Source organism: Diceros bicornis, chromosome 13 (assembly GCF_020826845.1).
Source record: "Diceros bicornis minor isolate mBicDic1 chromosome 13, mDicBic1.mat.cur, whole genome shotgun sequence".
NCBI lineage: Eukaryota > Metazoa > Chordata > Mammalia > Perissodactyla > Rhinocerotidae > Diceros > Diceros bicornis.
The window spans coordinates 37,764,651-37,776,590 of record NC_080752.1 but is presented as its reverse complement, the minus strand read 5'-3'; the positions used below and the strand labels follow the sequence as shown (position 1 = coordinate 37,776,590).

At 41.6% G+C, this 11,940-nt stretch overlaps 2 protein-coding genes across 20 annotated transcripts in view; one reads left to right on the top strand and one right to left on the bottom strand.

The window, feature by feature from the left end:
* Positions 1-484: 484 nt before the first annotated feature.
* Positions 485-11,940, top strand: part of HP1BP3 (heterochromatin protein 1 binding protein 3) — a 36,413-nt gene continuing 24,957 nt past the window's right edge. The window contains exons 1-5 of one of the 19 annotated variants that reach the window (XM_058553100.1): positions 485-565; positions 5,871-6,066; positions 6,486-6,585; positions 9,652-9,805; positions 11,100-11,259. In XM_058553100.1, coding sequence (XP_058409083.1) covers positions 5,971-6,066; positions 6,486-6,585; positions 9,652-9,805; positions 11,100-11,259 — 510 coding nt within the window. In that variant the 5' untranslated portion in view covers positions 485-565; positions 5,871-5,970. Of the gene's footprint in view, positions 566-1,018; positions 1,096-1,175; positions 1,596-2,402; positions 2,744-5,870; positions 6,067-6,485; positions 6,586-9,629; positions 9,806-11,099; positions 11,260-11,940 lie in introns of those variants that run through there. The other 18 variants (XM_058553103.1, XM_058553118.1, XM_058553105.1 and 15 more) reach the window with 18 other exon arrangements.
* Positions 852-3,338, bottom strand: LOC131412348 (octapeptide-repeat protein T2-like). The gene is made up of 2 exons (XM_058551937.1): positions 3,291-3,338; positions 852-1,406 (listed from the first exon to the last, which is right to left on the bottom strand). The coding sequence occupies exons 1-2, from the start codon at positions 3,336-3,338 to the stop codon at positions 852-854; spliced, it is 603 nt and encodes a 200-aa protein (XP_058407920.1).

Sequence of the window (11,940 nt, the reverse complement as noted above, 5' to 3'; positions counted from 1 at the left end):
AGTCCCGCTATGTGGTTTTTCAGTTCTTCCATGGTCTTCACAGAAGGGTAGTTTGTTCTCGTGCTGTCACTGAACTGAGAGGCGGGAAATGCCAACCCCTCCAAAGGCAGATGGATCACAGAGCGTTAAGACCCCGGTTAAGAGCAGGGACTGAACCAGAGAGCAGAGAAAGGGTAAGGAGTGAAAAGAGAGCCCTCCTGAGGAAACCCAGACCGCACCCCCCAACCACCCATACCGCTCCTTCCGGCAGTGCCCGGTGAGGTGTGCGCGGACGCAACAGCCCCCGCCCGGACGCCCGCGGCGCCGAAGCACCCTCTCGCGCCCCCGCGCGCCCGGCCGGGGAGGCACCGCGCGCGCTCCCTCCGCTCCCGCGGGCTGGGGGGCGCGGCCGGCGCGGGGGCGGGGCCGGCGCGGGGGCGCGCGCACGGGGCCGCGGGCAGGGGGGCGGGGCGGCAGAGCTCGGCGGCTGGGCCTGGAGGACAGCGGCGGCGGAGGCGACGAGCGGCAGCGGGAGCGGCGCCGAGAGGCCGTGCGACGCCGGCGCCAGGAAGAGGGGAGCGCAGAGGTAACGCAGGACGGAACAGGCGGGCAGGGAGTGGGCGCGGGATGGCTGGACCCCGAAGGCGGGTGGCGGACGCCGCTCTCCGAGAGGAGGGGGCGGGGCGCTCGGGTCCCCGGAGGTGGTGCCTTTTGTCTGCCTTCCCCGGCCGCTCCGCCCCTCCCCTCCCTCCTCCCCTGCGACCTAGCCCCCTGCCCCTCTTGTTGACGCCTCCTCCGGGGCCCTCTGGCGCGCGCGCTCCCGCCTTTGTTTTGTTTGGACGGGAGGGAGGAGGGGGGAGCTCTTCCCTGGTCTAGGGCCTTGCGCCCCAGCGCGCCTGCGCCAGCGTCGTCCCGCCGCGCTCCGATTGGCTGAGGGCTTGCGCATGCTCCCGGGGCCCTCCGCGGGGCCCGCCGCCGCCCCCGCCCTGCCCCTCACCCCACTCCCCCAGCGGTTTTCGGAGCCGGTTCGAAAGATGCCGGCGGCGGTGACTGGCTGTGGCGGTCCCGCCCCCCGGGCTCTCCGCCTCCGCCGCCGCCATTACGGAGCTCCCAGTGGTGAGTGCGCGGAGCGCAGCTGCTCGGGGTCGCCGCTGCTTCTGTCGCGCGGCTGGGCGTCCGCGGCCCGGGTCGCGGTGTGAGCCCTGCGGTGTCAGCCGCGCCCCGGTGTCCGCCGCCGCTGAGCCCCGGTCGTCGCTCGCTGCCTGCCTCTCGGCTCCGCGCCCCCGCTGCTGCTCGCTCTCCCCCGGCCGCTCCCTGCCTCTTTGTCTGCCGCGCCTTTTACCGTCCCCCTCCCGCGGGCTGCGGGCGCTCCTGGCGTGCTTTGCTGCTGCGCCCCGGGCCGCGGCGTCCCTCTCCGTGTGGCGCTCCTACAGCTTGTTGCTCGCGCGCCGTGGACGACGCGGTTTCGATCGAGTCAGACTTGTGAGTGTGAGCGTTTGTAAAGAGATGGAGGCAGGCGTGGTGAGGTGAGAGCTCCACGTCTGGGTTCTGACACCGAATTGACCGCTGTCTGTGACCCAGGACGAGTCACTTGTTTGCAGAGAGGACTGGACAAGGTGAACTTGACCGCTCCTTCCGCGTCTAGAGTGTTTCTCTGCTGTTTCTTATGCTTCCTGACTTTCCGTTACCTTGAAACGTGAGAATTTAGTTAGAAATACACTTAGGAATTCGCTTGGGACTTCAGGAGCAAGCTGTCTTATCTTAAGAGTGGAATCAGACGTGACTAGTTTTATTTTGGAAGAGACTTTAATTTTGTTTCATCTGGTATAGGCATAAAACTATTACGAGCTTTAAAAATGTTTATTGCTCCTTTCCAAACTTCAGTGTAACGTGTTTCAAAGGAGGAGTAACCTTTTTAAAGGGTTTCTTTTTTTTTTGCTTTGTGTTTAAGCTTGGAAGATTGAGGGGGGGGAGTTGGTGGAGGAAGTATCCTGAACTCTTCAAATGTAGGTGAAAGTCCTATTTAGCCAATTAGGTTGTGATTATCTTGTGAGGAGGGGCCATTTAATGCCCAAAATAGACACTAATTAAGTACACACTGATTTACTGAAATGTGAAAGTGAAAAAAAAAAGTTGCCAGCGGTCAAATTGTAGGCATGATTTTTGTGACATTACCTAAGTGTGAACATAGTGCAAGACTTGAGGTTGGGAACAATTTGATGTGTTCAGTGCATAGCTAATGACATTATAATGTATAATATATTGCATACATCTTATGGTAAAATATGAAATAATAATACTTTCCCTAAAATGCATATTTTCAAGGCCATCAGTCATCTGAAATACATTGTTGAAAGTAAATTAAATCTCTGAAATTCTGGCCTTTTTACTTTTACAACCTTTTTTTATTGCTTGCATTAAAACAGTTTAGCATTTCCTTTGACAAAAGCAGATCTTTGTATTGTTAATCTAACGTTAAATTAAAAAAACAGAAAGATTTGTGACCACAAGAAGGCCACATAAACCAAAGGTAAACACAGATTGGTTTTGGCACCTGTAAGAACCCAGATGGAAAACTTAAGTTTCATTTGTTCATTCTTTTATTTAACACATATTTGTTGAGCAGCTATTCTATGGCTGGTAGGTTCTTAGGCACCAAGTTTGAAGCAGTGAACCAGCTAGATAAGATCTCTGTCAGGGAACAAGCTTGGCAGCCCGAAAGTCTGATCATTCAAAGATGCAGCAACAAAAGTTAAGTTAATAGGTATGTGGTGATGTTAAGGCAGTGTGAATTAACCACCCATATACAGATGTCCCCCGCTTACGATGGTTCGACTTATGATTTTTCAACTTGACGATGGGGAGTTCCAGCATGGCATTCAATCTGTAGCTGAATTGAACAGTTCTGAGGCGATCAGCTTTAGACTTCAAAGATTTACTGAAAGATGAATATGCCTACTTTGTAATGGGCTGTTGCTTTTTTCTTCTTTTTTCCTTTTGAAATACACACTTAATCATCTTGTGAAAACACAATCATCTTGTGAAATGACACTATGTCTGTGTGTAAAGGTTTCTACTGCTTTAAAAAAATCTTTGTGGGCCAGCCCTGGTGGCCTAGTGGGTAACTGCCGCGGGCTCTGCTTGGCAGCTTGGTTCCCTGGCTCATCTGTCAGTGGCCATGCTGTGGCGGTGGCTCACATACAAAGTAGAGGAAGATTGGCAACAGATGTTAGTTTAGGGCAAATCTTCCTCAGGAAAAAAAAAATCTTGCATAACTGTTGATCTTGTTCAACTTCTTAATGCATTTTCACCTTATGATATTTTCCACTTATGATGGGTTTATTGAGACATAACCCCATTGTAAGTCAAAGAAGATCTCTAGTCTTCTTCGCTCTGTAATGTCAGTGAACTTGTTAAATAACTCATTAACCGATGTATTATAAAGAAAGTACTATAGCCTGAAGCTTTAAGTTCCATGACCTTTAGAAGGAAATTCAGAACTGGGGCAAACATTTCTTAATATTTATCCCAAATAACTTTGGGTTTTATTTTTTAAGTGTTATTCACATATACTGAGTATGGTAATAAGTACTATCAGATGTCATTATTCATTCAACTTTTTTCCTCAGTATTTATCCAGCACCCACCATGTGCTGGATACTGTTCTAGGTGCTGGGAATACAGTAATGAATTACAGTCCTAGCCCTTGTAGTGCTTACATTCTATTGGGAGAGACACCTAATAAACAAGTAAACAGACGTATATTGAATTTTAGGTGGTGTTAAATGCTGTAAAGAAACCTTAAGAAGGATAGGAAGACTTTCTCTGAGGAGGTGACGTTGAGCAGAAACCTGATTGAAGTGTCTAGGAAAAAAGAGTGTTCCAGTTTAAGAGAACAGCAAGTGCAAACACTCTGAGGCAGGGATCAGCAGAGCACACTCCAAGGGCCAAAAGAAGGTCTGTTTGGAGTCGAGAGACTAGAGTGATGGGTAGAGTAGTAGGAGGTGAGATTAGTGAATTAAGGCAGGGTGGTAATTGGGAGGTTTTAAGTAGGAGAATGGATCTATTTTTTTGGTCGATGCAGCCAAGAAGATTGGCAAACCAACTTACTTCTCACAATGCTTTTCTGTGCTTATTTCTGAGGTTATTCCAACCTGGGCAGACTTCTGGCCTAATTTAAACTGTCATTCTTGTCTTTAGGTCAGTGATGTCTTTATGGAGCATGTACCTGTGGTTGCCCTGATTTTAGTCAACGTTATCACTTAGGCATTAAGAGTTGTTTTCCTGTGCCCCCATCTGTTTTTTAACCTGTTTGTTTTAATTTTGAGTAATTGGTGAATACAGAGTTGACTGGAAAGGTTTTGACACTTTTTTCAGTATTTTGTTTACAAGGAAAATATTTGTTAAAGATGCCCTATGAGCAGAGGCTCTTGAAGGTTTTGTTGACTTCACAGTAGCATTTTCAGCCTAGCTAGTTATCATGGGTTAGGAAGGATGAATTCATTAGCAACATCACTTTGCCAAGAATAAGCTGATCGTGTTGTTTTACTTCTCTGTAGTGTTCACATGTAAAAATATCAGCAAATTTGCTTAGTTTTCTTTATTAGCAAAGAAAATATATTACTGTGTAAGTGCTAGTTGGATGAATGAGCAGGTTTATATATTGAAATTATTCCAAGATAGACTTGTAGGTCTCACCAACCTAAATAATGCCCTTAAACTCAATTTGGCCCTCTTTTCACAGATCAGAAAACAACTGTTTTTATTTCTGTATTTTATAGTTACTTGAAATGAATTGCTATATGAGCATTTTAAGTAGTTTTTGTAACAGTCAATTTTTAAATATTCATGGATATTGATAAATTACTCTTGATAATAAGTTTTAGTGCATTATACTATCTTGAATTCTTTCAGCTGCCTTTCCTTGCAACTGATTGACGATTCAGAAGTCTAGTGTTGCTCTTGGTGTTTCCATAAAAAGATTTTCCCTGCAAATATGAAAGCATTCTCTGTGTTTGGGTTTTTTGGATTTATCCCAGTTGTTGTAGCTTGGGACTGTTACCGGACAAATTGAAAACTCAAATTCCTAAACAAGTTTAGAGCTTAAAGTAGAAGTTGAATGACTAGTCTACCATTCCCCAACTCTTTGCAATGTTCGTTAGCACAGAAATCTAAACATTTAACTGATGTTTTTTTTTACATTGAAGGATTTTTATTATAAAATGTCATTGAGTCCCAGATGAGATTTTTGGGGGGCAGTAGTGTTAATGATCAGGTAAATTTGAGTGACTACATGGGTTTTATCTTTGAATATTTAGTTATGTTCTGTGCTAGTTTAGTTTACATTAAAAATATGACAAGGTCCTAGAAACATACTTCTGTTATAGGTGATGGTCTAAATTTTCTTCTCTGGGTCTGGAGGCTCTTAGAATGTCATGTTCTTCAGCAGTGTTTTTGCCCTTGTATTACTTCTGTAATGGAGGTGGAGTTAAGGTTACCGTTAGTTTTCCTGACTGCTTTGAGAACAATAACAAAAGCCTTCTCTCTTTAGTTAACTGATCTTTGAGTAAACATTTGAGTAAACTGTTCCTTAGTCTCCTTATTCTGTCTGTTGTGAGGTTCCTTATGAGCTTTCTTGTCCTTGTTGCCTTTGTTCATGTGGAAGGTGCAACAGCTGCTGTGGCTTGTGCATTTGTCTTAGTCGCTGCTTTACCAAGTGTATATTTTGATAGTGATTTTCTCTCTCTGAATGATAACTGACCAAGTCATCTGTCACTTAGCTATAAATTTTATAGTTAAATTTTTTCCCCTTTGGATGTATATTAAATTTAGACGTTGTAGTTTAGTTTTGTTTCTGTTAATCTTCACACCAGGTCTTTTCTGTGCTTTAGGTTGACTCTTCACCACACTGAAACCATTAGGAAAAATCCTTGTGGTTAACAGCAGAGGCTTCAGAGTGTAACCTGTACTCGGGCCTAGAAATTATTTTAAATGGCGACTGATACATCTCAAGGTGAACTCGTCCATCCTAAGGCACTCCCACTTATAGTAGGAGCTCAGCTGATCCACGCGGACAAGTTAGGTGAGGTAGGGGCTGACACATTCTTGAAGCTCACTCTTGGATCAGTCCCTGACTTCAGCCCCTGCTGGGTTCTTCTTGGTACATGTTCCTTCCTCTACTTTGGGGAGTCTGGGTTGTGAATCTGAAAAAAATCAAATAGATACGAAGTTCTTTTCATCTTCCCTTTCCCCTTGAATTACTGTATTCCAAATCAAATATAATTATTTGTTTCCATTTGAAATTCTAGCTAAAATAAAATATTTTGGGAAGTACTTCTTAAAAATCATATTTCACTTCAAAAACATTTGTTAAAAATAATTTGCATCAGATCCTGGAGTCGACTTGAAGAATTCTCCTACGTCTCCTGACACCCAGTTAGGCCCCTTGAGAAAGAGAGACGAGATTTTTTTTATGCATGTGTGATTATGGCCATCTCTTTTCTTAGAAGGTAGAAGATAGCACCATGCCGATTCGTCGAGCTGTGAATGCTACCCGGGAAACTCCTCCCAAAAGCAAGGTTGCTGAAGGGGAGAAAGAAAAGCCAGGTAAAGTAAAGCAGTGGACAACTTAAAAAGGCAAAAGTTTCTACTCCAATTTGGAGTCCCATAAATTCCCTTGAATTTAATTGTTCTTTTCCATGGCTGAGTATTTTGGGGGAACATTTAAAGAGAGAAGTGGTACTTGTTGGTTTGTCATTTCCAGACCATGTGGGCAAAGTAAGAATTTCATCTTGTCTCTAAAGATTTTTGGAAGGTGAAAATCTCATGTTTTTGGAATTAAAAACAGAAAAATGGTTGGAGAGAACAGGAACGATTGAAGAGTAGCTTCTGGGCAGCATACAGTGTCATGGGGATGAAGACTGGAGGAATGGCGAACTTGAGCCTTCAGGATGCATAGTGGAAGACTCACCCAGAAATCATCAGGAGGCCTTAAGGGAGCAAGTGGGCAATCAAAACATTGGTTTATAACTTTGGTGTTGGTGGAGAGAAGATTGGCCAGACAGAGGTGGGAAATAATGAATTGAGAGATGTAGAACCATCCCCTTGGAGTACCAGTGCTCATTTATGGCGTCCTGACCACCTTTTTTCCTTACCCTTTTCCCCTTTCTCCCTTGCCTTTTAACTCAGGTTGGCTAGGGATGGGTGTGTGGTGCTGTCCCTGTCCTAGCTGTTAGAACCAAATATTTGCTGACCAGCATAGATTAGGAATAAAAGATACATGACCCCTTATTGTCTTTATCCCTTGGTGTACCAGAGATATACTCTTTTCCAGCTGAGCCTGGATTTTGTCTCAAAATCCTCAGGTGAATACTATAAGCAATTTGGGTATCCTGGCCTAAGGCAGTTAGGAGACAGGGAATCAGCATATTAAAAAATAATGGATGGGGCCGACCCCGTGGTAGTGGTTAAGTTCGCCTGCTCAGTGTCAGTGGCCCCGGGTTTGCAGGTTCGGATCCCGTATGTGGACCTATGCACTGGTCATCAAGCCATGCTGTGGTGGCGTCCCACATACAAGATGGAGGAGCATGGGCACAGATGTTAGCTCAGGGCCAATCTTCCTCATCAAAAACAAACAAAAAAAAAGATGCTCCTGAGTTGAAGACTGGTTATTTTGTCTGGCAATGAGATAAGCCACTTAGTAGTGGCCCATCGTGATCCACATTTGTTTAACAACCAGTTGAAGTCACTAAATCACTGATAACATATAGAATATATGCCTGAGGGTTCAGGTGCAAGGTGTTAGAAAAGTCAACTAAGAATTTATAAAGAACCGGTAAGAAACTTCACAAGCTGTATGTTTATTTAATCATCTCTCTATCCTGTTACAGTATTTTGTACATGGAAATAATTGGACTTCACTCATTTTAAATTTTATAAATCTTGCATTTCACACAGAGGTAGACACAGTAGTCTAATGAGTTGGAAACAGTGTCTTATACATAGTACATAATATTTATGAGTGACTGAATCTTTATTAAGCCATCAACTATTAAGCAGTTCTTGAAAAGAGAAAATAATGTGAAATTAAATTTATAGCTCTATTATTACAGTTAAACCCAGTAAACAGTTCTTAGCTTTTCATCCTTTTTAGAATAAGGCAATGTATAAATAAATAAACACACGACTAATTAATAGTAAGTTCTTACACACACAGCCAGTAAGTTCAAATCATTGGGGCGAGGGACAGTAAAAGATACATCATGATAAAAAATACATCTTGCAGTTATCTGTATCTTTAGATACTATTGTTATAATGAAGTTCTGGCCTTGATACTTTGTGAAAGAGTTCTAGAAGCAGCAGAAGAGGCCAAAGAAGGATAGGAATCCCTTACGTAGTAAGTAGTAAGTACTTACTACTTACGTAGTAAGTAAAAAACAGGCTTCCCCTAAAGCATTTTATGTAATCTTCATAATAACTCTGACGTAAGGTTACTGAGACTTGGAGACGTCAAAGAACTTGCCCTAAGATATCAAGCTAGAAAGTTATAAAGACTGAACTTGAATCCACATGTCTCCACCTCTAAAACCTCAATTTTGGCTGGACATATATGGGAAGATTTTTGAATTACTTGCATGTCTGGTAGAAGAGCATAATCCAGGATGAGATTTACAAGTGATAGAGGACCATTCTGAAATTTGTGATTTAGAATTTTAATTTGTTGAGAAACTAGAAATTCCTTTAGAATTGTATTTATGTGGTTTGAGTATAAGGAGGAAATGGCATTTTTAAAATTCTCTTACTTGTTTACGTGAAGGCCACAAAGAAGTCTTAATTTAAATGACTAAACTCTTCAGGCATATACTTTTATTTTTTGCCTTATTTTTGCCACTGGAGTCCTTTTCTTTGAAGTCCCTGCTTAACTGTTTCCTGGGGTTCTGTGTTTTATAGTAGCTGCTTAAAGAGACATACTGAGAAAAGACACAGACAACTCCAGACCTAATACTCCCGTTCTCATATTTCTACTCTTGCCCAAGTTATTTCACTTTGAAAATACATGTTAAATTTCTATTACTTATTCCCTTACTAGGATTTGTCTGTTAAATTATGAAATGGCTAATTTCTTTTTTTTTTTAATTAATTAATTAATTTATTTTTCCCCCAAAGCCCCAGTAGATAGTTGTATGTCATAGCTGCATATCCTTCTAGTTGCTGTATGTGGGACGCGGCCTCAGCGTGGCCGGAGAAGCAGTGCGTCGGTGCGCGCCTGGGATCCGAACCCGGGCCGCCAGTAGTGGAGCGCACGCACTTAACCGCTAAGCCACGGGGCCGGCCCGAAATGGCTAATTCCTTAATTATGAGTCTCATCATTAATATTGCAGAGTAGAATAATCAGGAGATTTGATTTGGGGTAAAATGAGTTTCCCATTCTGTGTAATTCCCTGGTCCATCTCCTTTTCTCACATAATTGTCTGAATAAACAACCCCTTGAATAGGCAACTTAAGTGACGTAAAGAATGAAAGAAAACTACAGTTGCTATTTGTTCTTTTTAGAGTCCATCTGTTAATTGGAACATTTGGCTTATCTGTGTAATAAGATGAACTTTTACCCTGTTATTGACTCAGGCTTTAATATATCTACTTGATGCAGTTCTGCTCACCTGATTTTTTAGAACCAGACATAAGTTCAGAGGAATCTGTCTCCACTGTAGAAGAACGAGAGAATGAAACTCCACCTGCTACATCTAGTGAGACAGAGCAGCCAAAGGGGGAACCTGAGAATGAAGAGAAGGAAGAAAACAAGTCTTCTGAGGAAACCAAAAAAGAGTAAGGAGTTATGCCTTCTTGCTATTTATAATTGAAGACTGTGTAAAAGGACTGTAGGTCAGATTGTTTTAAAGTGTTATAACGTTGGTTTACACAAGATATTTGCTATTGGGAATAACTTTTTAGAATTATCATTTGAAATAGGCTTAATTATATAGTTGTATGGCCTATTAGAATTTGTAGTAGTTATCAGAATAATGGTTTGAATGATAGAAAATTCATTCCTTTTGGCTTTGGAATGTCTTTTTGTGCTTAGAATTCATTGTTGGAGTGTCTGGTATTTTAAGCATTGACAGAATTTCAATAAGAAATGAAAACATGACTATAAAATTCTGACCTGGGAGACACTTCACCGTTTTATACTTCCCTCTGTGCCAGGAGTGAGTTATTTTTATATGCTTACGTTAGTTGATATCAAGCCATTGCTAGAGTGACATAAAACTGTGTATATGTTTAATGAAGTATTCAGTTGGAGGGTGAATTTGAGAATCTGAAAGCAAAATTTGCTATTGATAATCTGTACAATATGGTGGTATTTTTTCATTTAAAATTTCTTTTTGGAAGATGGCTGGTAGCATTCATTCTAGTTGGTCAGAACAGTAAAGAGTTACTTTTTAAATAAGGAATAACTTAGTAATAACTATACCTTGTAGGTTTAATCCTCAGGGAATTCTTTATCCCAGTTTCATAGGTTTAAGTAAGGTCTGGAATTTTTAGCTACCCTGTATTTTAGGTGTGTGGAGTGCTATTATTATTAGAATCAAATTTGTATAATGCTTTATGGCTCACAAAATTGTTTCAGTAAACATAATCCCATAATTCTTGCAACAACCTTGTGAAGTATTTGGTATTATGTTACTGTTTTACAGCTCAGGAGACTGAGACTCAGGTCGCTTGCTGAAATCATGTCACTACTGAGTGTGGGAGCTAAAACTCAAAGCCAGGTTTTTGGACTTCAGAGCTTGGGTTCTTTGCACTATACTGAATTGCATCGTTTGTAGTTGTTACTAGAATACTTTCAGATTCTCATTTCTTTTATGTACTGGCCCTTCCTATCACTGCTATTTTATATGACTCCTCTCTCCTGCACCTAGGAGAAAACACCTTTTTGGTTCATTTATAGTATTCAAATTTTCAAAAATGTTTGATTTTGTAAAATTTTCCTTATTTTTACATATCACCTTAGTGTGGAAATAAATTAAAACATTAATTTTTACCCCTTCCCCCCCCCCCCCCGGTCTTTTCCTCTTTCTGGGGAGTTTATCTTGCCTAACAACAATTCTTTGTTTTAAAGTGAGAAAGATCAATCTAAAGAAAAGGAGAAGAAAGTGAAAAAAACAATACCTTCTTGGGCTACCCTTTCTGCCAGCCAGCTAGCCAGGGCCCAGAAACAAACACCAATGGCTTCCTCCCCACGTCCCAAGATGGATGCAATCCTAACTGAGGCCATTAAGGCAAGTTTTTATTTCAAGCGATTCATCTTAGATTTATTCTGTTCATCTTTTGCTTATTTGAAAATGACATACTCCTGTTCAGGTATCAGAAATGTTGCTCTGCTTCCTAAAAGGGATTTAAGTAGAAAAAAGCCATTGTGAAGTTTAGGTTTTTATAATATAATCACATTTGGTGAGTACTGTTTATTTTTTTTAAAATTTAAATTTACTATAGCAAGTATTTTTAACTTATCTTTAGATTTTTTTTTTTTTTACTCATTTTATTGGTTAAGTATAGTTTTATTTGAAGGCTGAACATGTTCATTCATTCACCAACATTTAAGGACTAACTTCTCTGTGTTAGGCAGCCCTACTAGTGATAAAGCATAGAATAAGACAGACAAGGTCCTTGCCCTTGTGAAATCTAATTGTGACTCAAGGTAACTGAATAGCATTGAGAATTTTTATTTTTAAAAAGTATATTATCTTTAGGTCCATTTTCAAAACTGAGCGTCTAATATTGGTAGTGGTTATCTTTCACACTTGAACTATAAGAAACTCTCTTCGAAACCTTACTACCTTGCTTCATCACCTAGCCTTTCCAAATACTTTGAAAAATTATCCTCCTTGCATAGCTTTATGACTTTGCCATAAACCATTGACATTCATTAGCTTATGTGATCATCAGATAATAGTTGTCTT